This window comes from Lepidochelys olivacea, assembly GCF_965140295.1.
Source record: "Lepidochelys olivacea isolate rLepOli2 genome assembly, chromosome: 10".
Classification (NCBI taxonomy): domain Eukaryota; kingdom Metazoa; phylum Chordata; order Testudines; family Cheloniidae; genus Lepidochelys; species Lepidochelys olivacea.
In genome coordinates, this window is record NC_140420.1 from 76486771 (window position 1) to 76514026 (window position 27256).

At 42.8% G+C, this 27256-nt stretch overlaps 1 protein-coding gene and 1 long non-coding RNA gene across 2 annotated transcripts in view; one reads left to right on the forward strand and one right to left on the reverse strand.

Moving 5' to 3' along the window:
• IGF1R (insulin like growth factor 1 receptor) overlaps positions 1-17385 on the reverse strand; it is a 281321-nt gene extending 263936 nt beyond the window's left edge. The window contains exon 1 of the mRNA XM_084642472.1: positions 17106-17385. Within this exon, the coding sequence (XP_084498598.1) occupies positions 17106-17199 (94 nt within the window). The 5' untranslated portion in view covers positions 17200-17385. The remainder of the gene's footprint in view (positions 1-17105) is intronic.
• Positions 17386-18404: 1019 nt separating this feature from the next.
• On the forward strand, positions 18405-24734 carry LOC311527752. Its single transcript, XR_014713441.1, has 3 exons — positions 18405-18517; positions 19524-19614; positions 24233-24734. It is a non-coding gene; the product is annotated as an uncharacterized lncRNA (long non-coding RNA).
• Positions 24735-27256: the final 2522 nt, after the last annotated feature.

The following is a 27256-nucleotide window of genomic DNA, read 5'->3' on the forward strand; positions in this document are numbered from 1 at the left end:
GACGCCTTTATATATTCAGAAGCAAAATCAGAACACAAGTTTCCTCCCCCCGCCACTTCAATTTTATGCAGGTCACGTTTAAATAGCCATAACCGTGTTTTTATTCTGTAGGTCTCAACGCATTGTTAACCCCATTTCATAGACAGGGAAGAGGCAGAGAAACACCAACTTACTTGCCCAAGGTCTCACCTGAAGCCAATGGCACAGTCAAGGACAGAACTCAAGCCTCCGGAGTTCTATCAACAAGACCACACTGCCTCCCACATGCACTTTTCTCCAGTCCCACCATCAGAATACAAGTCAGCTACACAGAGACAGCTCCTATAATACAAGAGAGCAGGTGGAGCTGGCAGGAGACGACACACAGGGAAGCAGGCTGATTTGGAGAAGAGACCTTGCAAGTTAAGAGGGAAGTGCGAGTCTGTCCTGAAGAAAAGGGGAAGCTGGATATTAGGTAACCAGGAATGGGAGAATACTATCCCTTCAGTCTTTTAAGCAGCAAGTGGCCTCTTATAGAAGACACTTAAATTCTTCGTATTTTCCTTGTTGACAAAGAGCAAATGACTGCCCTATTTACCAACGTATTTGTGAGGGTATTTTCAAATAAAACCTTACTAAATAAACTAGCTACGCACACCTGTTTTGTCACAAGCAAACACTGTTCATTTTGGTACCAAAGTCAGTAGTAGCACCAAATTACTTGGAATACAATCACTTCCATATTCCATTCCAGTCTGCCCTTCTTCCCTGCTCCCCAACCCAAAGCCCTCAGTCAGGCTTGGCTTTCACAGGAAGTGAGTCACTATCATGTTGGTAAATCACAATTCAACTTGAGTGAGCCTAAAATTCAGCTGTGAAGAGCAACAAATGAGCGTGACAGCAAGGTCAGATCTGAACTGTAAGTCTGACTTATACACAATTAACACTCCCTTGCCCACTGTTCTGGATTTGCTTAGGAAGTGGTGCATATTTAAGTGCTCTGAAAGGAAGATACAGTTTTACAATTGTTCATTCTCCTCCAAAAAAGCCCCCAAGCATAGTTAGAATTCAAACTATTAACTTTACAGGAAAGAGTAGACAGTAGCCCAGTTATACTATCTAAAATCTTTCTATAATGCCCACACTTTAGGCTCTCAGTACTTCTCAGGTAAATTTAATATATACTCCAAGGCCCAAAGCGATTCATGGAATTTTCTGCTCTTCCCTGGGTATGAAAAGGCTCTGACCAGGTTATTACATTTCTCTACTCCTTGTGTATCCTCCGAGCCAAAAAGGGAGAAGGCAAATTTGCATGAAATATAGACGATAATATATCAATACACACTATAAAACATTCACGCTGATGAAGTAATATTGGGGCTCATAAGCTCTGAAGGACAGCATGATTACACAAACTCAAACACATTCTATCGGTGGTGCATGCAGAAGAAAAGGCTGTTATGCGTAACAGATGGAACCGGTTGTGCTCATAAGAATTATACATGGAACTGGTAGCCCCACCTACAGTTAAGGGTGCCTAACATTTTCCATTGTTAGACCCTGCTTTCAGTTGCTTATAACTTTGCCAAATTTTAACTATCCAGGCTGAAGTTTTCCATGCCATGAAAGCAGAGATTCCCTCCTCCCCACCCCCCCCCGATGCTGGCACCCAGGCTTTCCAAAGCACCGGGGGGTGCTCGACCCGTGGCTGACCCAGGCCCTGTCCCCACTCCACCCCACCCCTTCCCCCGAGCGCCCCATGTCCTCGCTCCTCCCTTCCCCCCACCCCTCCCCAGCCTCCTGTACACCACGAACCAGCTGTTTGCAACAGGCAGGAGGCATGGGGGGGGGGAGCGCTGATTCGCTGGGCCCGCCAGCGGGAGGCACTAGGAGGGTGGGGGGGAGCTGATAGGGAGGTTGCTGGTGGGCATTTTTTCCCCCCATGGGTGCTCCAGCCCCGAAAAACCCATGGAGTCGGCACCTATGCACCCAGGCAGTGCGAAGAAGAAAGAAGCTGACTGACTTGAATGTAGAGCCAGGTGAATAGCTGATTATTTGGTTTGTTGGCAGTTCCAAAAACTGAACCAAAAATTTGGTTCATACCAAACCTAGAAATTCCAGTGAATCAAAGAAGTTGACAAAAAATTAATTCTTAGTCAAATGAAACAACCGTTTTTATTAAAATCAAAGCAAAGGAAAGTAGGCGCTAGAATCACAAAATGGCTGGAGGATGACCACAAAGTGGTGGTGCCTCCCTTATAACGGTTAGGGCACTCCCCAGGTTCAATTCTCCCCTCCTCTGCCTGATGTGGAGAAGGGATCTGAACCTGGCATGTGGTGTGACCCATTGCCCGGTGGTCCAGACAGTCTGAGGCAAGTCCCTCATTCTCTCCTGTTGAAGCTGTTCCTCTATGTATAAAGTACCCAAATACTCACTGGGCTACAAGGAAAATGCATCTATAAGCCCAGTGGCTAAGGCACTCACCTGCCATTTGGAAGACAAATTCAAATCCCTTCTCCACATCAGGCAGAGGAGTGAACTGAATCCAGATCTCCCACATCCCAGGTGAGTGCCCTAACCACCGGACTAAAGATTACAAGGCCGGCACCACCACCAACTTCTCTTCCAGCCATTCTGTGAATGGTGCTTATGTCCCCAAATAAAAAACAAAAAACAAAAAACACACACACTTTGGCCAAAAATCACTCAGGAAATTCTTATCAAAATTGCGAACAGTTTTGGACCAGCCACAATTGAATTTTTGCATGAATAAACAATTTAGCCAGAAAAAGTCACTCAGCACTACCTGAATGCCACACAGGACTCAATTCTATCCCTGCCTCTGCCACCGAGCTCCTGTGTGTTACTGGGCAAGTCACTTGCACCAAACTTTTCACAAGTGGTCACTAATTGTGCGTTACTCATTTTCTGGGTTTTGAACTTGAGACATGCAAGGTGTTATTTGCAGAAGTTCTGAGCAGTCCCAGCTGCAAATGACTTTAAAGGAAACTGTGCTCTGAAGATATAAAATGCTTAAGGTGACCATACGCCCCGCTTTGGCCGGAACAGTCCTTTTTTAAGCCCTGTCCCAGCCGTCCTGACTATTTTGGCAAAACCGAACATTTGTCCCATTTACTCTTACCAACTGATCATCAGTTGGCAAGAACCAGAGCAAACTAGACTAATGCCAGTTTTGCAAAAAAGGGGTGCAACCCTAGCAGGGTGCAGAGGAACATGCAGGGGGAAGAGCGAAACACCACCAATCCTGCACAGAAAGGAGGGCTCAAGAGAGTGGTTCAGGCCGGGCTGCCCCTGCATGGGCGGGGCGGGCGTATGGAGGTCCTCGGGCTGGTCCCATGCAGTGTTCCATTTTTCCTTTGGGAAGATACGGTCACCCTAAAAATACTATAAAAATTATAAGCACTTTGAAAAAGTCAGGCCCCAAGTGTTGAAAATTAGGCATCCAAAATTAGCAGCCATTGATAATTTAAGCGTTAATCTCTGCCAGTCAGTTCCCCTTCTGTAAAATGGGGTGTTATAAAGAAACTCAATGTCTTTGAACCACTTAGATCAGTGGTTCTCAAACATTTTTCCTGCAGGACCGCATTTTTGGATATATTGCTTCCAGCAACCCCAGGCAGCACTGAGGACGCCATTTTGCTTTTCAAAATGGCATCCTCCTCACAGCATGACCTTGCACATAAGATGCATGCGAGGTCACGCTGTGCAGAGAATGCCGTTTTGTAAAATGTCATCCTCTGCACACTCAGGACTGCTGCAGTGCAACCCCACTTGGGGTCACGACCCATAATTTGGGTACTGCTGACTTGATACTTCAATGATGAGTGTCACAGAAGCCTATAAGGGCATTAATTCGGTATCCCAGATTTAGCTGTTGTGCAGTAAATAAGGCCTCAGGTCACCCAATGAATGATGAGCATAAAAAAATATTTAATAGTTATACGTTCTGTGAGAATCATCTTTCTCGCACAGTAAATGAGACAGGTATCCTATTGGGAAAAAACAACAACGTGTGGTGATGTAATTAAAGACTATCATAAGCACAAGGAGACAGCATTAAGGTTGCACGAACAACCTTAATTCTAGCATTTCCTAACTTGCGTGCTTGACTTGGCAACCTTAACATTCTTTTAGTGTGGGGGGGATTGTTTTTTGTTTGTTGTTTTTTAAAGAATTATATAGACTGTCTTCTCAGTCAGTCAGTTAACAACCAAGACTTCCCCCACACCAAGTCTCAGGTTTGCTAAGAACAAAGTTTTGCACACATCTTGGAATGCCTAGTAATACCTTGCTTCACAGTTAAAAAAAAAAAAAAAAAAAAAAAATCTTTTTCCTCCAGGTTAAAAGAAAAAGTCATCCAATGAGTTTAATACATTTTAAAAACGTTAAGTCACTTACACCCCTATAAGGTCAGCAATTATTGATATTTTACAAATTGGAAGTTACAATGCAAATGCATGCAAGAAAATACATTTCTTCACAACCCCTGCATGCCATCAGCTTCTGAAGTATGATATTTGACCACCCCCCATTTTAGCATGCATGACTACCAATATTGTTGTCCAATCCCCTTTTTTTAAAAAATTCAGCTATAATATTTAACTTGAGACTTTTCTATCCCACTAGTGGACAGACAGATGCTAATACACTGATGACGACAACATCTTGCTATGTTGTTTTATTTGCTGTTCAAAAAAACCAAAAACAACAAGCCCACAATTTATAACTGTCAAAGTAGTATTAAAACAGGACCAAATCCGCAGAGAGATAACAAATGTGAATGCAACTGTGCAGCATTGCAACATAACATCAGATTCAAACATTCCAAGTGCCTGTCTCTCACGCACACTGCAATGTGCTGTGGGTAATTTCAAAATATTGTCACTGATGTTAAATAGATGAACACCAATAACGCCTCAGACAATGTTGGCCCACCCACTGAAATTAGTTACACATGTTGTTGGGCTTGGGCTTTTTTTTTGTTAAAATGTTGGAAACCTTTTTTGCCAGGTTAACCAATCCTGACTTTAGTCTACTTGGCATTTCTAAAGCATTGCCAATAATATATAGCTCCATTCAGAACACTACAAAAACTGTTAATAGCTACAGACGCTTACACATGATCTTACCAGACTCCTCAGAGGTAAGCATTTAGTCTAACTGCAAAACGGACTGTCTGAAATGAAAATGCATCTGTAACAGAGGAAGTCACCCAAAAACTACTGCCCTAACAATGTAGCGAAGGTACCTTTTTCTGTCTTGATGCTTTTTGGTTTGTGATTTTTTCCACATATTGTTCAGAGATGAAAGAATTGAGAACAGAGAGTGCATCTGTTGTCATCACAATTTAACCGCAGTCCATGTATTTATACAGCGTACCCTCCAAAATAACACTGCATCTGTTAAGATGACAGTATTTTTCCACAGGAGCTCTGCTGTGTTGCAGAGCAAGTCTGACATTGTTGCTTTTGAAGTGCTCATTGTGATCCACCCCAAATTCCTTTATAATCTTCCTCAAATGTACTGAATTGTAAAGCTGTTGCTCTCTTGGTATGGCTCGGAAACAATAAAATGTTAATACATCTGATTAGTGGGCAGTTGGCACTAAAAGTCTTCTACTGAGAATGCAACATGTTTATTTAAACAATGAGCCACCAGGAAACAAGAATCTCATTTCTTGATACATACAAAATAAAAGCATACAAAGCCAGAACTCTCCTGCATAGCTTTACATCAGACACTTTCACAGACCCATCTTCAATAGAAACACTGCAATTCTCCCATTGTCAGGGCATTTCTCTGCATTTCTGTTACAGCTGCAAGATAGCTCACTAATGAACCATCTTTAGGAGAATATTTGTGCACTTCTACAGAACACTTGGACTTAAACTGTTAAGGTGGACACAACCTCAGGTTTTAACCGTGATTCTAGCGATTTAGTGTAGGCCTAAAAGACGGGAGTAGGGTGGAGTATTTTATAAGCCTCCTTTATAAGAACTGGTATGAATAAGGAGGTTTATAAATTTACTAAACCTTCCTTGCTGTGGTGAAAATTCAAACAGCATTTTGCTAGCACATGAAAGACAATGAAACTGGACAGAACCAAATGAGTTTTTTTACCCAGTTTCTGTCCAGAAGCTTAGGTCACTCCCAGATTCACAACCCAAGCTGGCTCAAAACCCTCCCCTTGTCTTCAAACAAACCAAGGCCAACTCTCAGTTTTGCGACCAGACAAAACCTGATGAATGTCTCCCAATTTTGGCATTTCGCTAGGGAAGTTCATGCATCAATAACCTCCATCCTGGGTCTAGCCCACAGATGGACTACAGGAAAAGATGATCAACCCATTAATAGAAAATTCCCCTCTACTGAGTTCTCCAGAGAATACCAAAGGGTAGGCGTTAAGCCAGGGGCGGGCAAAGTTTTTGGCCTGAGGGCCACATCAGGTTTCCGAAATTGTATGGAAGGCCAGTTAGGGGAGGCTGTGCCTCCCCAAACCGCCAGGCATGGCCCGGCCCCCGCCCCTTATCCAATCCCCCCTGCTTCTCCCCCCCCCGAGACTCCTGCCCCATCTAACCCCCCCGTTCCCTGACAGCCCCCCCCCGGACTCCTGCCCCATCCACCCCTCCCTGTCCCCTGACCACCCCCAGACCCTCCTGACTCCCCCCGCCACCCCATCCAACCCTCCCTCTCCTTCCTGACTGCCCCCCGTGGGACCCCTCCCCCATTCAACCCCCGTTCCCCACCCTCTGACCACCTCGACCTCTATCCATGCCCCTGACCACTGCCTCTAACTCCCCTGCCCTCCATCCACCCCCCCGCCACTGCGTTGCTAGAGCACTGGTGGCTACCGGTGCTACAGCCATGCCGCCCGGCTGGAGCCAGCCACTCCACCACGCAGCACAGAGCGCTGGGTCAGGCCACGGCTCTGCAACTGCGCTGCCCAGCAAGAGCTCACAACCCCAGCCAGCAGCGCAGTGAGCTGAGGCTGTGGGAGAGGGGGAACAGCAGGAGAGGGGATGGGGGCTAGCTTCCCGGGCTAGGAGCTCAGAGGCTGGGCAGGAAGGGCCCGCGGGCCATAGTTTGCCAACCTCTGCTTTAAGTTCTAGCTACCAGGGATAGGACTGGCAGTCCACCTGGCCTTTGGCACTTTCCTCTGTGCTGGCTTACAGGGCTTCCCTCTGTCCAACCTCAGTACCTCTCAAAAGGGGGAGAAAGAAGAAAGTACACCAACACACTTTCTAACAGCAAATGACATCTGCCTCTGACACTGCTGGGAGGCCCCTTTCCTCAGTTTCTCCTGGGAGACTGGATATTGCAGGGAAGCAATTAAAAAAAAAAAGCAGCAATGTTCAGAAAAAAATTCTCAGCCACCAGAAACTGGGGGGGGGGGGGGGAGTTTAACTACAAACTAATACAGAACCACAGGCTGCTTCCACCTGCTAGAAACCGGAAACAACTGGAGAACAGCCAAAAATTCTCCTAGTCAAGAGGAGGGATATCATCAAAATTCTGGAAGACTCCCATCTGCTGGAGAGGAGAATGACACTGAGGTACCTGACTGGGTAGGAGTGCACTGAAGAATGTTCTGCTCCTAAACTGGGTTTCTGGTATTAAAGTAGAGTCTTTTGCTAAAAACTACAAATCAAAAGTCTCTCTCTGCATCCTCTTAACCAAAGTGGCATTTTGGGAATGGATCTAATCCCAATGGAAATTTAGGTACATTAGGCAATGATGTGTATTTAACTATGGGTCAACACTTGGGGGAAACAGTAGGGGGGAAATGCCACATCCAGTGATCAAGAGAGAAAACAGAGGGCATCTAGAAGGCCCTCCCCATTTCCATAACATCTCCTAGCTATTTTGTGGTCAGGGGTTGCCACACCATTTCCATCTCTTCCTCCCTATAAATAGCTTTCCCAAAGTGAAACTGATTTGATTCTTGCCAGTTTCATCGCTGCCCATTGGTTTCTGAATAGCTAAAGTGAAACAGATTAGAAAGGTGTTAATTTCAAAGTATCCCTAATAAAGAAATAATGAGGCACCTGTCCCTACATGCCACAAAAACAGCACTGAATCAGATCATGTTTGGGAAAGTTGTTTTTGATACCACAAGTGCCAGAAACAAGCCCTCTGCCCTTTTTTAATCAGAAGTTTAAATTCCGTAGACACACCTATCACCTGTTCCTACTATCACTAATGAGGAGACTTAAGCCCTATATCAGGGTCCATCCAAGTTTCAGCAGGGTCTAGAACGGGGTGGGCAAACTTTTTGGCCAGAGGGCCACATCTGGGTATAGAAATTGTATGGCGGGCCATGAATATTCACAAAATTGGGGGGGGGGAGGGCTCCAGCTGGGGGTGCAGGAGGGTGCTCTGGGCTGGGACCGAGGGCAAGAGGGGATCAGGGCTGGGGCAGGGAGGCAGGCTCCAGGCGGCGCTTACCTCAAGCAGCTCCCAGAACCAGCAGTATCCCCCCCCTCCCCCCCGCCTCCTATGCAGAGGCGCAGCCAGGCAGTGCACGCTGCCCCGTCACTTGGGGTGGGGGTAGTGTGCGGCTCCCCCTGGCTGCCCCTACGTGTAGGAGCCAGTGTTGGGACATGCCACTGCTTCCAGGAGTTGCACAGAGTGGGGCAAGCCCCCGACCCTGCTCCCCAGCGGGAGCTTGAGGGACGAATTAAAACATCTGGAGGGCCGGATGCAGCCGCTTGGCCGTAGTTTGCCCACTCCAGTCTAGAAGTTAACTAGATGTAATGGTATACCATACATATGAGGAAACAGATGTTTTACCAACAAGATGATATCACAAAACACAGCAACACAAAACTAACAAGGAACACACAGAATTAAGGTAACAAAGCTACCTCCACAATACCTTATCACAACACAGAGCTACTGAGATATCCTGCTGCTCCTGCACATTGTTCTATGTACAGCACCCCCATACACACTTAATTAACGTTTTCCAATATGGTTTGTGTATGACTAATTTTAATCATGTGTTGAGCCTGAGCTCATTACCCTGTCTGATACTTTGCCCTTTACAAGTAAAGTGTCGAAACAGAACAAATCTTGACTATAACAATGAAAACATACTTCATACTCTCTGCTAATTCCAACTTGCATGCCCACCAGTTATACCTGGTATATTACAATAGCATCTGAAACAAACAATACTTAGAAAAATGCATCATCTTTGCTCTAATTTATGGATGCTCTCTCTTACTATAAAGCCATTTGTTTTAAAACTGTCATATTTTTGTAATACAGTATCATGAAAAATTTAAAAAGTAATTTGTATAAACCTAGCTTATAAACTTAAGAGCAGGTACAGTACATCTGATTCAAACAGACTGTGCTGATACAGTTTGAATTCCAAGGGACAAGGGGATACTTGGGACTATTTCAGATCATGCTCTGAACACTTCCAGCACCTGAACTTCAAAAATCCTCCCTTGTTCCTGAAAACTTTGGAGTATTTGCTTAAGCATGAAAAGCTGAGAAGTTACACAAACTTCCATTTAATAACTAAATTATTCAAATAATGGAAGGTGTGGTTGGAGAAAATCAGGCAAGTCAGCACAACACCAATTAAAGGAAAAACACAGTCACACATTTATCTCCAGAATTAGAAGAGCCCCTTATATGATCTATATGCTTCCACAGTTTGACACACACATTTTTTCCTTCTTTCCAAAATAAAGTAGTACAGTATCCCAAGAATTTTTTTTTAAAAAACCCTAAGAGAGAGTGCTCTGATCAGAGCGGATATTCACACTTCTAAGTAAACAGAGCTATCTTTATAGCATGTAATGGCACCAATAACAGGTTTGCAGATAACGCACTCCCTGACCCGTCACAGAGCTATTTCAATAAAAAAATATTCATTTTGTCAGCATCATGTGGGAGATGAACTCATCCAAAACCAAGTTTTTTTTACAAAACTAAACTATTACCAGCATTAATTTCTGCAGTAACAAAAAAAATAGATAAGACATAAAGACAAAGTCTTTAGTAGTACTTATTTCATCCGCAGTTACAGCACAGAAATATAACAGCAGCTTATGTTAATTCTCTGATGGAAAAGAGCTTCTCCCTATTTTGCAGAAAGCATGCACCTTTATTCAAAGAAGTCTGAACAATACAGTGTCTATAAATGTGGTACTTAAAACACAAACTTGTCGGCAAAGAAAAATGTTAACCAGTTTATTCCTCTAATTAAAGAAATAAGTTATATTAAAATGTGTAGTAAAATTATACCATGTTCCTGCAAGACAGTATTTTTGCAGCACTTTCAAAGCTTATTTATCCCTGCATTTCTGCTCAAGTATGATCATACTGCATCAATCAGGGGTAAGGGGCTTACTGGGTGGATGTGTGAAAAATTCATAGATATTAAACGTGCTGGAAGTCTTCAACAAAACTAGCCTGAAAGTCACGGAGACACAATGGTGCATACTGATGTACTTAATGTCAAGCCAAACAAGAAAGGCACTATCAGTTAACAGGGTAGTCTGATCTTTTTAACAAATCAAAACAGTTACTATTTAGATTAATATCAAGGCTTGAACATTAGGACTTCTTAAAAGTTTTACCAAAAGCAAACTGATATGTTCTCTTTTGTAAATATACCAATAAAATACAGATTGTATATATATATTTATGTCAATTTTTGCTTTCAGCATACTAACAAGTTTTACATAGCCTTCTATTTGTACTCTAAAAGTTGCTTGCACCTTGTAGTTTAAGAAATTAATCATTGATTTAAACTAAGATCTAGAAGGGTTGCTTAGATTTAGTATTTGTGAAGGTTAGTTAAACCATCTGTAAAAGACTGAACAAAATCTAAACCACCACCACCAGCTTTTGGTAAGAGATTTATCTCCCTAATAAATCAATAAATTACTAAACTTTCCTTTTGAAAACCTTTCCAAAAAATTAGCCGCCCTGACTTGAACAACTTTTTAGTCTGTTTATGACTTTTGAGGAGTTGATAAATTTATAGTCCATTTGAAGAGCATACAAAATGTTCATTCATATTATACACCTATGTTGTTATTCATCTGCCTGTCTTCAAATTGCACCCCAGACACTTTGGATATACAGAATACATAGAACTATGAAATTTGTTCCGATCTTGAACTCAGATAGCACCTGCTGCAACTTGGCTAAGAAAACAGTATCAAAGCAAGTTAGCTAAAAACCACACATGTGCCTTCTTATGAACTATTGTTAGTAGATTTCTGCTTTTGTGCAATAAAAGGTTTTGGAAACTTCCTTTTTAAAAATGGTTCATAGTTCACAAAAACCAATCCAAGTAACCTACTACACACAAAGAAAGGCTGTCTACACACCTTAGAGTAATAAGAAAATTTTTCATGTCAAACACAGCAAAACAGCAAAATCACTCCTTCCCTTCAAAATCATCATTGCGTTCCAAGTGTTCTGTGAAACAGGAATGGTAACAGAAACTAAGGTTTCAGAGTAGCAGCCGTATTAGTCTGTATTTGCAAAAAGAAAAGGAGGACTTGTGGCACCTTAGAGACTAACCAATTTATTTGAGCATAAGCTTTCGTGAGCTATAGCTCACTTCATCGGATGCAAGTGAGCTGTAGCTCACGAAAGCTTATGCTCAAATAAATTGGTTAGTCTCTAAGGTGCCACAAGTACTCCTTTTCTTTTTGAGAAACTCTAAGGTTTCACAGATAGTGATGAGACTAAGTCCAATCTTTGTTAGAAAGACCTGTAATAAACTGAAATCACGTACTTGCAAACAACTTTAACCATTGCTCAAAACACTTGAGACACAACTTACTACAATACAGCACAAGTCATTTTTTAAATTTAGGGATACAGTCATCACATTTTTCAATACAAAATTGCACTTGCCACTGCTGAAATTTACAGTAAGCCAGCTGTTATTAGGTAAGACCATAAAGTGTTTTCAAATATGAGAGATGTATACTAAAATTAAAGTAAGATTATTTATTAAGGTTAATAAACCAACATTTAAGGGATGATTTCAAAGGTCTGCAGTGCTTCCTCAGTTTAGGTGACATCTTAATATTACAGAAAGAGATAAAATTAATATCTCTAGCATCTTATTGATGAAATTCAACATTGTGTGACAAGGTACAGAGGAAATAGGCACAAACTAATTTCTATTTTTTGCTCAGTAAATTTATTACAGACTTTTTGGGGAATATTTTTTATTGCTTTAAATCATTTATTCAATTTAGTCTGTAAACTACCCTGATGCATACATCACACATGACCATCTAAACAGGTTAAAAGAAAGTTGTGTTTCATGAAAGATCATGAAGTGATCAAAAAGTGTACAGAATAGTTTGTTTTCACACAGTATTTGTGCCTCCTAAAATGTAAGACCAGGAGGGGTCACTAGACAGTTTATACCATTTGTGAACAGGAAAAACTGCATACAATATTACTCATCATTTTAATCCATTAACTGTCTTCTCTCAACTCACCAAATGAAAACTTCCAATGACCACCAGTAAAATTGGAGTCTACTGAAGAAGCATAAAAAACTGATCAAAAAAAAAAGTTCTTAATTCATGCTAATATAGTTTTAAAATCACAATTACAACTTCAGTCCAATAACGTATATCCCTAAAAATATAGTATTGTATTTTAATCATTAAATCAAAGAGACAACCTTTTATTAAGCAGAAGAGTATATTCTTAAATGTAAATTTAGTAGAGCCAAAAAAACAAAAAAAACATTTGAAACCATTTAACTACACTGCAAGTAAAGCACATGGATCTAAACTAGCCATTTAATAGTGTAAAGGTTTCAGAGTAGCAGCCGTGTTAGTCTGTATCCACAAAAAGAAAAGGAGTACTTGTGGCACCTTAGGGACTAACAAATTTATTTGGACATAAGCTTTCGTGAAGTGAGCTGTAGCTCAACGAAAGCTTATGCTCAAATAAATCTGTTAGTCTCTAAAGTGCCCCAAGTACTCCTTTTCTTTTAAGAGTGTAAAGAAACTTAAAACTAGCAGGTTTTTCTTCTTGTGAAAACTTTAAACATATAGGCTTTAAGGAAAGAAATCGAGTGTGCTGACAAAGGCAAAACCAAATTATTAGACTCACATTTCAGAGTCATTCTAACATTAGTTTTAACAACGATTGAATGTTATTAGAATTATATGTTCGACTTTCACTTGTTTATAGAATCCACACTATTCCTCCATTAACGAAAAACTAATTTCTTCTGTTTCACTCAAGCTAAAACCAGTTAATTTTATTCTTCACTTCAGCCTATTCTCCTCCTCCACTTCTAACAATATTTTTGTCATTCGTTATTTAGTCAAACTCTTTAGTTGGACTTCCTTTACTTTACAGGAAGAAAAACATTTTTCTCCCCCAAAATACTGGTTCTACAATTAAACCAGCTACTACCAGCATCCTCATTCCATAACAGTTCCTATGTTCTGTCCTTTTAACACATCCTGCTTCATATTAACACAACCACCACCATTTCCTAACCCTTTTAGCTAATGATTCATACACCCCTGTGTCCTGATTCTTGTATTAGAATGATTTAACATGTGCCTTTACACTTGTTGTTGGGGTTAACATTGATTACCTCACTGTTTCTTCCGATGGACTCTAATCCTAATCATTTATTGATAACCTCTAAATATTCCCTCTCTCTCTTATTTCCAGTGTACCTGATTAACATTAATTCCTTTAAGACTGAAACATTTCATATTCAGTATCTAAATTGCCCAAAGAATTATGTAACTCACTCAACTAACTATATACTCCTATCACCAAGCATATTAGGAGATACTGATGTTCACGCTACACACGTACACTGACTACATTCATAAGGATTTTTTTACTATGCATCCTGAAATATGGATCTGAAGATACCAGCATGTACTGTTGTTAATAAACATTTGAAACAAAGTGTAAGCTCTACATATGGGGTAATGCTCAAAGCCAAGATAAGCAGATTCATTGACATAGTCATGGGTCCAAAGTAGCATTACACCAGGTACCATACTAATGGTATTTTTATTCTGGGTGTCTAATATTTTAAGGCACCCCTTTCAGCTTTTTCCTTCCATTAATACCTAAGGTAAGGAAACAAAAGCCAAATTTCAATATGCTCAATACTGTGATCTTACACAGGGAAAAAAAAAAAAAAAGGACATTCTGAGTTTAATGTGCATCTTAAACCTGTTTAAAGGGTCTCCCCCAACACCTGGCCATCTTACATACCACATGAGCTACCTCACCTGCATGCAAAGTTTCTCAGGAATGGATTTCTTTGCTCTTTTGACAAAACGTTGGTATACTGTGAACATCTTTTCCTTTTAAAGTACTTGCATTTTAAAGATTTTTTTTTTTGGTCATTAAATCTCATCTCTTACTGATTTATTAAGTATTAGGAATTTTTTTTCTTCCTGTTGTAACTCCTGTGTACTCCTATTTAGGAATGCCTTGCTTGTTTGACCAGAAATGGAAGTGCCTTTTAGCTATGACATTATATATGAACAACAAATAAAAATAAGATAAATCTTCCTTCCTCTACTGTGGGGAGAGGAAAGAATACAAAGTGATGCAAAACATCTGTCTGGGGGTCATTTTTCCCCCAAATAGTAAAGTTCTTTCAGTAATAACTCATGAAAACAAAAACTCATGAAAACTGCAAACTACAAAGTCAACGTAATTAGAGGCAGTATTCAGCTAAGACAAGCTTCTCATCTTATTTTGTCACATTGAAATGCCTGGATCTTCCTCAAAATACAAGTATTTCATGTGAGATTTATTAACTGAGTCATTTTAGCTAGATGGTCCAAATACAAACATTTCAAAAGACTGAAAAATAAAATCCAATGTATTATTGTTGTCTCTGTTAAGAGAACGTTTCTCCTCTCAACCATTGCAGATGCTCTGGACTTGGTAAAAAATAATTTAAGAACATTTATTCCATCAGTTTAAGAGTACATTGGACCAAAGTTTAATTTTTTACATTTATTATTAATCATCTCTAAGGTGCCACAAGTACTCCTTTTCTTTTTGTGAATACAAACTAACAGGGCTGCTACTCTGAAACCGATTAATCATCTTTACCTTGATTCTTCTAGACACCAGCATACACCACCAACAACCAAAAATAGCAAGCTCTGGGATTTTAGTTTTCAACCCTAAGGATTAATCTCCTCTCTGGAAAGCAATTCTAGCTAAAAGATTCGACTTATCCGAAAAAGAAAACTCTCCCAGCCCTTGCTGGCTCAAGCATTACAACATTAAAAGCCAAGTTGTGCCCTGACTTTTAAGGAGTTAATTGGCATTCACTGTCTAACGAAATACAATATTACTCAACATGCCTCACAAATTCCATCTACCCTCGCCTTGCCCGAAACATTTTTACAACTGGTTTAATTGCCGGTACATCCAAAGAACTTATTTTCCAACGTAAAACGACTACTTAGAGGTTTCCCTGTATGTGTTTCAGAGTAGCAGCCGTGTTTGTCTGTATCCGCAAAAAGAAAAGGAGGACTTGTGGCACCTTAGAGACTAACAAATTTATTTGAGCATAAGCTTTCGTGAGCTACAGCTCACTTCATTGGATGCATGTGTATGTGTTTGTTTCTTAAGTTTCAGGAATTCTTTCCTCATATTTTAATGGATGAAATGCACTCTCTTCTCCGCACACCTTTTCAAAAGTAAAAACTGGTTACGTTCATCAATGGTTAGAGCGTTCATCAATGGTTAGAGCGTTTTAAAAAGTTAAACCATTCAGCTAGTAGGAACGGATCTAGCATTAAGGAAACCTCCTGTCTACACAAACACAAAGACAAACAGAGGGAGATCGAGCACAATGTTAAAATGGTTGAAACAAAAAGGCATTTTTTATTTTTATTTAACAACACCCCCAATCTTTTCTCCCCCCCCGCCAAAAATGGGGGCAAAGTAACCCGTAATTTTAGGGGCCAGCAATCCAAACTAATAAAACAGAAGAAAATTGATTATCTGCACCGATTAATATGCTGATCATTGCTATCTAGTCAATTTCAGCTCCCACCATCCCCACTCCCCTTCTATTTTCCCCTGCAACCAAAGGGGGCGGGCAGAGAATATAATCACAGGTTTGAAATGTACAAAAACAAAAGTCGGGGATTTTGCAACTCCCAAACAACACGGACAGACACTGCGATTCCGAAAAGATAAACAGCAGGAAGAATCCACACCAGACATCTTTATGCACTGGAGACTTAACCATTTGCAGAGCGTGCGCGCACGCACACACACACACACACACAGAACCACGTTATTCAACAAGGCAGAATTTACACACACACAGAGAAGAAAACAACTCGTGCTCTTTTAAAAGAATCAACCGCAGAACTTCAGTTCTAGGTATAAAAACAGCTTCTAATTTGATTTCTTCATCTTTAAGTTTCTAATCCTTCCAATCATCAATACATTTGTGTTTTTCCCCCCACCCAGCCACACAAGTTGTATAGATCTATATAAAATATATATTAGATCGGTGATCTTTGTATGCTGACATATAATCCTTTTACATCTGTGCATCCCAAGAAGAGGCTGCCACACTTTGCAAAACAAAAACAAAAAACACAACCTGCTTATTTACAGAAATCCTTTCAATTAGAAGGTATTAAAACTGGATTTTAAAAAAAGGCATCCAGTGATTAAAGTCAATGTTCCCTTCTAAACGCTGGAAGCACGTATTCCTGGGCCTTTCGGTGTTTAATTGGCACTTTACAGTCTTGGGAGTTTGACATCGGCATATTGGGGGGAAATCTGGAGAGGCTTTAAGGAATGAACACAGTAGGTGAAAAGATTAGGGGGTTGGGGAGAAGCAATTGGAACTATTACTCCTCGGACACGGGAAAGTGTCTAAACCCTGGTTACATTAAGGAATATCAAAGCCATCCACTCCAAGTGAGGAGAGAGAAAAGAGCAGCCTGAACTCAGGGCATTAAATGTGCTTAAGGAGCAGATTCAACCAGGGGAAAACACAAGCAGCCCCTGAAACTCAAGTCACCGCAGTGCAAAACAAGCGCCCCTCTCCCCCATGTTAAACGAGACGCAAAATACTCACTTTCTCCATTTGTTGGCCACAGACAAAGTGTGGCAAAGAAGAGCAGAAACCCCCAGAATAAGGTCAGGGACCCTCCTCCAGCGCCAGACTTCATTCCTTTTTTTTTTAATTATGGACAAAATCCCCCTTTCCCAAAAAAAAAAGAAAAAAAAAGAAAAAAGAAAAAGAAAAGAAAAAAGTCCAAACCTCTCCCCCTCCACTCACACACAAGAACTATAAATTGGGAGGCTGGGGGGAGACCGAGGGAAGGAGGGGGAAATGACCTCCTCCTCCTCCCACACAAAAAAACACCCCTCTGGGTCTGAAAATTGGAAGGTTTTTTTTTATATTATTATTATTATTATTATTATTTCCCTAGCTGCTGTTCTTCCGGAGGAAGCCACCCACGGCCAACAATGGAAACGCTGGGCTGGTGCGCCCCCAGAAAGGGCGAAGCAACACTCCCCCCTCAGCGCTGCCTGCAGGGATACAATGTGCACAGAAGTAGCACGCACGAAGCACATTGGGGCTGGCAGCCCGTATCTTCAGCCTCCATTTTCAAACACCACACAGGCGCAGCAAACACACGCGCAAAAAAAAAAAAAAAAAAAAAGAAGGGGGGGGAATCCAAAGCAATCTTAGGAGGGAGGAGGAAATACAGCTTCCCGAGCCGGGAGATTATTCCCCTAAGCGCAGGCTGCTGCAAAGGGATGCCCCCCCCCCTTGCAAGCTCCCCCCGACCCCAGGCAAAAACCAGTAAGTCCAGGGGGCTGAAGACCCTACAAACGCGGAATAATAATAATAATAATAATAAAAATGAATGAAAAGGCTCCCCCCTCTTCCTCCTCTCAGCGCTGCTGCCACCGGCTCCTTTCCCCCCTCCCCAAAAAAACAAAACAAAACCAACACAAAAAATCCGGGACACACACACACACACACACACACACAAGGCGGCAGCGGGGAGAGCGGAGGAGCTCAGCACTCCTCCTCCTCTTGCGGCAGCGGCGGCGGCGGCTGCTCTCCGGCTCGCATCCCTCCTGGCTGCTGCTTCCCCATGGCACGAAAATCCCAACCCAACTCAACCCCGTGCGCGCGCGCTGCAAACCTGCCCCGCGCCTCGTCCAGCCCAACCCGGGGGGGGGAGGAGTAAGGGGGGGGTGCGAGGAGGAGGAGGGGGGGGGCGGGTTGCTCGTAGCGGGGGGGAAAGGGGGGGGAACCGGTTTGCTGAAGGTCAAAGCCCAGCAGCCTGTTTGCAAAGGGTCCGCAATTCCTCCCAGGGGGAGGGGGCCGCCGGGGGGGGGGGAAAGGGGAGGCCCCGCCGCCCTGTATTGAAGTCGCTGGCCGCTCTTTGCGGGAGGGCTTGCACCGCGCGGCGGCTCGGTCTGCCCCTCTCGCCGCTCCTCCTCGCTCGCACGGGGCCGCGCTAAACGCTGGTAAACAAGAGGCGGCCGCCGCCGATGCTGCACGGGCTCTGGGGACTGGGGGGGGGGGGAGGTGGGTCTCGCGCGCGCGCTCCCGGGCTCCTCGCGCTCAGCGGCGGCGGCGGGGGCCCCGGAGCGGGCGCGCGGCAAAAAGAGGAGCGCGGGATCGCCGGCGCCGTCCGGAGCGGAGCCCAGGCGGCAGAGCCGCGGCGCGCGCCCCCCTACCCCGCCGTGCTGCGGCCCGGGGCCGCCCGCGCGCGCGCGCGCGCGCTGCTGCAGCCTTGCCCCAGTGCCCGGCTCCGCCGGCCCGGCCCCGTGCACAATGCTCGGCGGGCGGCAGCTGCCCGCGCCGCCTGCGTCCCAGTGCCGTGCGAGGAGGAACAGCACTGGGCCTGACCGGCACTGAGCTCCCTGGGCTGGTGTTTTTGTTTTTCGGAGGCTGCGAGCTTGTGCGCTGGAATCTGCTTGGCGGGGCGGGACGGGGGCGGAGGGAAGTCCTCGTGGTCGCAAAGGAGACCTTCAAAACGGGAACAGAGGGTCAGCCCGAGGCACTGATGGCTCCGGGTCTGCCAGGCCGCCCCGCAGCCCTGCAGGCTCCCTCCTGCGCCCCAAAGCAATGCCTGGCCCTGGCCCACGCCGCAGGCATACGCGCAAGATTGTCCCCTGAGATCAGCTCGAATGAGGGAGATTTGTAAAAATACGTTAAAACGAAATGTCAGATGTCTCCCTGAAGCAAGTAGATTGCAAAAAAAAAAAAAAAAAACCAAACAAACAAATCTTTCATCAATAGAAGAAAAATGCTTAAAAACTCGTCCTAAATTAAGGCATCCATGCCCCATTCAGGACAACCCTGTGGATTCTTACTCCTCTGCTTTGCTTTGCTCTCCTGCCATACCACCTACGTGCCTCTTATTGACACACAAAATGCCGGTAACATTGAAAATAATCCCATTGTAAATGCAAAGACGATCCCCAGTTTCAGGACAGATCTCTCAAAAAGCTCCTTTTCTTTTTGCAGCTGTTACCAAAAAATTTGCGTGCAGAAAAGACTTTTCTTTTAAGCTGCTAAAAAGTCAACATAAAAGCAGAAGGGGCTACGTCCTGCATAGGTTTGAGTCTTACATGCTTTATTTAATTTATTTATTTATTACATGTATACACTATTAAATGATTTCCACAGTGTTTGTGCATTCAAGGGGGTAGCTACCAAGCAGAGCTTGAAGTTCCTGGCTTGTGGGGGGTAGATGAGAAGACAAGAAAAGGGTTGGGGAAGCAACTGTTAAAATTGCTGGGCTCCCCTGAAACAAGAAACCAAGGAAGAATTTAGCCCCAAAGTAATACAGCACAGTCATACACTGACAATTTCAATACAATTAATTAAAATACTGTAACAAATTGACTAGTCCATGTATAGGTTTATATCACTGCTCACTATTAGAATGAGAACTAAATTGTATGCCATTGGCTGTACATTGATAAGAGTTAATGGATAATCTCCTTTAAAATACTCCTGCGGGAATTCTGTGCCGCTGTGCGTATGCAGAATTCATATCCCCTGCAGATTTCTTTGCTTCCCTGCAGAAAAATGTCTTTCTGACAGGGAAGCAAAGGGAAGCTGCAAGAGCAGTCACGCACCACTCCCTAGCAGTGCAGGCACATCCTTTCAGGCACCTGGAGCAGCCAGCAGAGGTAAATCACCTTGGGGCTGGGGACACCCCAGCCACGGGCTCCTACTCTGAGCCAGAATCAGCTGGTAGTCCTGGCTGGGCTGGAGGCAGGAGAGGACGGAACTTCCTCTTCTCCTGCAAGGAGTGGCTGGGTCTGTATCAGACCCACCCCCACAAATCTCCCCCAGATGCAGGAAGCTCAGCATCCTCTCCTGCTTTCTATCCCCATCACCCCTCAGCTGTGGGGGAGAAGTCAATATATGGGGAGCTGCTCCCCCATCCGCTCAACCCTATGCATCCGGATCTCCCATAGCGAGACACCCCTGCCAAGCCTAACCCCGTACATCTAGAATCCCTCTAGCCCTCCATACCTGAACCCCACCCCACTGAACCTCAACCCCGCATCTGGAGACCCCCTGTAACCAGACCCCCTGCACCCAGACCACCCCCCACTGAGCTCCCTGCATTGAAATTACTGTATTGAAATTACACATAGATATAAAAGATTGGTTATGTATCCAACATTCATTATTATTATTGATTGTATTACCATAATGCCTAGTAGCACTAGTTCTGGACCAGGACCCCATTGTGCTAGGTGATGTACAAACACAGAACAAAAAAGACGGCCCCTGCCCCGAACAGTTTACAATCTCAGTAATGTTAACTCTGTCATGTCCTGGTTCTTGAGGCTCTCTTAACATAGCTTTTTATGGAATTTCCAATAATCTTAGAAAAAAGACAAAAAGAAGCAGCTCTCCACTCTTCGAGACTTAACACCTCTGCTCACTTGCAACAAATTGTATGCAGTGCTGTTGTAGCCATGTTGGTCCCAGGATATTAGAGAGACAAGATGGGTGAGGTAATACTTTTTATTGGACCCACTTCTGTTGGTGAGAGAGACAAGGACCTGAAGAAGAGCTCTGTGTTGCTTGAAAGCTTATCTCACACCAACAGAAGTGGGTCCAATAAAAGATATTACCTCATCCACCTTGCTTCTTTGCAATACATTGGCAATAATGCATGTAAGTTCCATAATTTGGAATGATTTGTCTAGATACCACCAGAACATCCTTGTCTTGTGAAATCACTGAGGTTCACAGGAGGAAGCCCAAAACTCCAAAGAACCTTTCCCATGTTCTATCCAGCTCCTAAGCTGTAGCAGGGAAGGGCTCCCTCCTGAAAGCTTTGCAAAATGTTCAACAGCCCTCACTACTCCTTCACACCTTGAATTATGCCTCACTCTGACAGTAGTCCCGTTTGTTACAATGGGAGGACTTGCAAAATAAAGTCACCCCCCCCCGCCCCGTGTTTACAATGAGCTTATGCCTTCCCTCTTTCCACCTCTGGTTTATCGTCCCTGAGATGGACTGACCAATAGAAAGATACACCTAAACACACACACAAAAGCAGATATAATCCTCTACAGTGTGCTGCAAAATACCATCACCCTATTTGCATCCTTACTAAAATGCCACTCAGGTGGAAAAATCAAGGGACTGTGGAGGTAGGGATGAAACAAGACAGTCAAAACACTCACAGACCCTGGTCTCTCACCCACATATATCTACCCTTGGCAAATATCCTAATACTCAGTCATATTTTAATTTTAACAGCAACCTTGCCACTGCTTTCTGGGGCCATGAAGGAAGGGAGAGATGCTCAACTATTTTTGTCGCCTGTGCTCTAGTTCTCCACATAGGACTCACTAGCCTTTATTTTGGCTTGTGTAGCACTTTCAAGGCAGGCTGACCTCTTTACCAGACTCTAACTAGTAGTAAACTTTCAAAGTATGACCCATCTGTATGACTGGCATAGGAGAACAGTGAGGTTTATTCCCTCACTTTCTTCCTATCCCCTTCAGAATTTATCAGCTTCTCAGAGCCAGGCAGCAGGGTATGATTTAAGCCATGTCAGCTTGAGGTGCTCTCACTGCAAATGTCTCACTGCAGCTCACACACGCACAGCAAGGACCAATAACCCCTAACATTCTTGTATGCTCTTGGCGGACACAGGTAGTGCACACTACAGCTAAGATTAGGTTCGACTTCCATTCTAAGCCATCCTTTCCAGTTGCTCAGAAATTAGCAGGCTGACATTTTTCAGACTCCACCTCAAGGTTAAACGTATAGGAAGTGTGAGCCAAATCAGTTCCGCTGTTATGCCAGCAATGTGGATGCCCATGCAGCCTTCATTCTGCCCCCTTATGCTTGGCTGCTGTACATTATATCAGCTGCCTCTAAGGATCTGTTCTAGTCGCTTGTGGTTGCCAGGGTATAGGGACATCCCAGCCTGCTCCCTGCCCCAAGGACCGGGAGAGGAGTAGTGCAAGAATCACTTGAGGCCTGGAGTGAGGGGCAGAGGTTTATAAACACTGTCAGACAGAGGCAGACGGGTCACGTCCACAGTGCATGTCAGGGTGAGAAACCACCTGGATGACTTCTCCAGTGCTTTGCCTGCCAATGCAACAGAAATGCAACATTTCCACTCCTTCTGGCCTTAACACACCCACGTAAGGTGGCTCAGGACTGGGCCCTGTGATATATAATACAAACAGTAACAAGGCCCTGTGAAAGGAGAAGAGGGGAAATAATAGTGTTTATAGCCCTCATATCCTCCACCATCCAAACAAGAAATATTCCATTAAATGGACTATTTAGGGGGCAGCAGCTAAGCAGGAATAACTATAAAACCGAGGGTTCAATACTACTACTAATAATAACAATAATACAACAGCTTTTATAACCCGAGTTACAGACCTCAGCTCTCATATCCATAGCAACTGCAGCAAGTGGTACATGGCATATATTTAGAGATCCTCTGCACCTGTCTAAAATAGACGCGGCTAAATTATGTCAATGTACCTTTTGGCCATGTTATATGGGTCCCAGATGCACAGTGCATTCACACCTGGCTTTTGCAGTGCTGTGCAACAAGAATGTAGCTTTTGTACCAAACACCCATTTTCTCTTGTTTACCTTCCCTTTCATGTTTTTGACTGTGGCATACTTGTCAAAAAGAAAACTCCAAGAAGAATCATGTACTTGGGGGAACAAGGTGAGTGATAGGTGCATGGGAACAGCTGCAATTTGCTTCAAGCAGCTATCGTCTTCTCTGCTCCAGCATTGTTGCTGTCAAAATGTGGGTAACATTAACGCACTGAATTAATAAACGGTTGAAAGTAATTAGAACGGTATCCTGCGCTCCCTGAAGACAATAGCAAAACAGTCACACTTTAAATTCAGGGTGCATTTATAAACAGCTTACAAAGGGTTAATAAATGACTGAGAGTTGCTTTAATACTCAATAGTTGTCGATTGTTATAGAATCCAGCAGGTCAATAGGCTGCTTATAACCATTTATAGCACCACCCATTGATATGCTTATTTTCATTTATAACACATAGTACTCTGCATGTCTGCAACATGCTTATAACAGCAATCAATCCTGTATTATTAAACCTAATATACCCTTTGTAAACTATGTATAAATCAGCTTTAATATAACGTCTGACCAGCAAGATTCCCCCTGGCTTCAATGGGAGAAGAATCAGACCTTCACCTTGTGTAAATGGAGAAAAAAGGCTTGTTGTATTCTGCTGTTAGTGTTCTCATCTCATAAACCCTAACTACATATCAGTCTCATTGATCATCAGCCTCACACTAAGACCAGTTTTGATCTCATTGAGCTCAATGTTATGAAGATACACAGCAATTATATCGAAGTTCTGCAATCATAAATAATAAAATAACAAGAAAACCACAACTTACTATATTGTGTTTTTATAGCAATTTTCACCTCTTTCAACGTGTTTACAATTAAGCCTCACAGCGCTTTTGTGAGGATAATAAATATTACCTCCATTTTGCACATGGAGAAACTGAGGCACAGCAATCAAGTGGCTCAAAGATTGCAAGCAAGGCAGAAGTAGCACTATTCTAGTTGTAGAATAGAACCTAAGAGGGTTTTTTTATTTGCTTGCCTGACATTGGGTATCAAAATAAAAGACAATTGCTTCAAATTTCTCTCCAAATTTACACTCTGCTCCTTTTATCCATAGACTCATCAACTTTAAGGCCAGAATGGACCATCATGATCCTCTGCACATTGCAGGCCACAGAACCTCACCCACACTCCTGTAATAGACCCCTAACCTCTGGCTGAGTTACTGAAGTCCTCAAATCATGCTTTAAAAACGTCAAGCTACAGAGAATCCACCATCTAGTTTAAACCGTGCTATGGAGGAAGGCAAAAAAAACCCAGGGTCTCTGCCAATGTGATCCGGGGGGAAAATTCTTTCTTGACCCCAAATATTGTGATCACTTAGACCCTGAGCATGTGGGCAAGACCCACCAGCCAGACACCTGGGCAGGAATGCTCCGCAGTAATTCAGAGCTCTCCCCATCTAGAGTCCCATCACTGGCAATTGGAGATATATATCAATTTATAACTTACCAAAACCAAAATTTGTTCAAGCGCTGGAGCTGCGGAAGAAGTTAAGGCTGTTGATTCTAATCCTGCAGTCCATACATAGATTTTGTCAAAAGGTTTTGTTAGAGAACAGGCTGAAGACTTTGACTCCTTATTTGAACTGTATTTTATGTAGATTTCTTGATGGAATAAAGAACTAAGTTCCAATCAGATTTTTTAAAGATTTATTTTGTACAGGTCAAGCCCTCAATTCTATGATACCCTGACATAGTATCGAGACATTCCTTTAAGACAAATGAAATCCAAATTAGCTGACATTTGGAAAAAAGAGAGTTGTGTCCAGATGGAATAAACTGCTAAGAATGATTAGACAGTAATTCCACACACTGGACTCGAGCAGGCAGTTTTTGACTTGGGTAAAACTCTCATTGACACAAAGGGACTGGATTTGCCTCAAACTTGAGCAGGTGCAAACAAGGATAGGTCCACTGAAGTCAAAGGAATTATACCTATTGTAAAACTAGCACAAGAGGAGAATCAGGTGAAATCCTTCCTTTGGTTCCACCAGTGTAAATCCAGAAGGACTACTGAAATCACGAGTGACTCTGAACATACATTGGAATAACTAAGAACAGAGTCTGGTGTAATGGGAGTTTTGACTGAGCATCCAGTGCAAGACTGGAAATTAATTTTTCAAGAAGATAGGGCAAAACATGCTCATTTAATTACGAAAAGTGGTATTACCAGCATGGGGAATGAGAATGTTTCCAGTCATTATTAAAGATAAATAAAAGGCAAATTCCCCGTGACTTCAATGGGAATTTTGCCTCCTTAGGAACTACAGGATTTGGCCCTACGTGTTTTCAGAATAGATTGATTGATCTTCAGGTTTTAGACAAAACCTGTGAAACCCTCATGCGTGGTTGGATATACAATTAAAATGATACTAACAATACTTTAAAGCAATTGGAATTTATTTCCGGTTGGTGTGGGAATGTACAAATATTAGCACATTCTGAAGGCTGGTTTTGAAAAGCCCTTCCAACTTGATAGGTGTTGACATCAATTTTCTCCCCATCGTTCCATGAATATGTGTGTGTGTGTGTGTGTGCTGCACAACTACATCTGTCGAAAATGGATTTTTATACAGGTGTAATGGCAGCCAAAAAACTATTGGTCTAAAAGCGGAAGAGGCAGAAAGAAGGCTGGGAATCACACGTGGGTTGAAAAATCAATTAAAGGCCACAGAGAAAAGAACATGATTAAAGATATGTGGAATTTTGTTAAATCCATAAATCGGATAATTGGAGGGAAGTTGTAGAGTCTAAACAGTCATTCCCACATTACGTAGAGTGTAAGAAGTCCTTACATTCCATTAACAGACAGTTTTCCATTAATGTTTCAATGAGATACAATGTTCTACTCACTTTCTTTGGTCAACCCATATGTCCAGGGGAGCATTCAGTGCATGGGGCAGTCACTGAGGGTTATTAAGGAAATATTTGCTGGCTTTAGAACTAATTTATTCTCACTGCTGGGCTCCCGGCAATTTATTCTATGGGGTTACACAACTGATTCAGCAATATAAAGTTCTCTCTCTTTTTTTTAAATGAGAGAGGCTTGAACCATAATGCTGAACCCAAATAGCCCTAAACTTTAGATCGTATGAAATGTTGGGATCTGGATCCAAAATTATTGCTGTGTGAGTCAACACAAGTTGAGTGTTGAGTTTTGTTTTCTTTGTGCGTGAGTGGTTGTGCACTGCACAAGAGCACACCATTATTTTTCCCTTATTGCAGTCTCATTTTTTACTCCATGCTGACATTCTTGACAAGCGATTTGTACGCTATTTACAAACAGCTTGTCAGGAATACAGGTGATATTTTATTGTGTGAACAAGGGGCTTCAGAAGAGAGAAATGACTCCTCAGAACTGGACCACGTCTCTCAATTTTTTGAATCCTAATTACTGGGAAGTATAACCCTGATTGAGAAAATATCTCTCCCTTGTTTACATATGGATTCTGTGCTTCATCTAACCACTGGGTATTCAACCCATGAAAATCAGTTCAGGCCACTGAAGTGTCATCTGTCTTCCTTATGTGTTTCATCCTATCCTTGGAGACATTTGACAGTTAAAAACAGTCCAACGTGGGTATCCACAGCATAAGAGCTGATGGGACCAATCATCAAATAGCTGGAATGCAAGACAGTACATCTTTCTCTGTAACTTACACTTCGACTTCTATCCTCCACTTGTACAACTCATCAAATATTTTGGACAATTCAAAAACGTGTCCAATTATTTTGGATAAACCAACAAAAGCATTTCCCCTAATATCCATCTAATCTATATGCTCCCCATTTTCTTCCTTAGATGCTCTCCACAAAACGTTCCTCAGCTAGCACTAGTATTCATGCAGCAGGGTGGGATGAGACCGTACCTTCAGACATTGTGTGTGCTTCTGAATTTGTTTTTGGGAGGTACATTCTCATTTGCCTTGGAGGTTCTCAGACTGAATGTACTGGACTTTCTGACATTGCTGGCAACAGGTCTATATTCCCATAAAACAAGTCATAAGAAACCTTGGAAACAGAACCTTTGAGTTATCCGCAGAGAGGGCTAAATGCAGTTCTAGAGTCAGCAGGTGCAA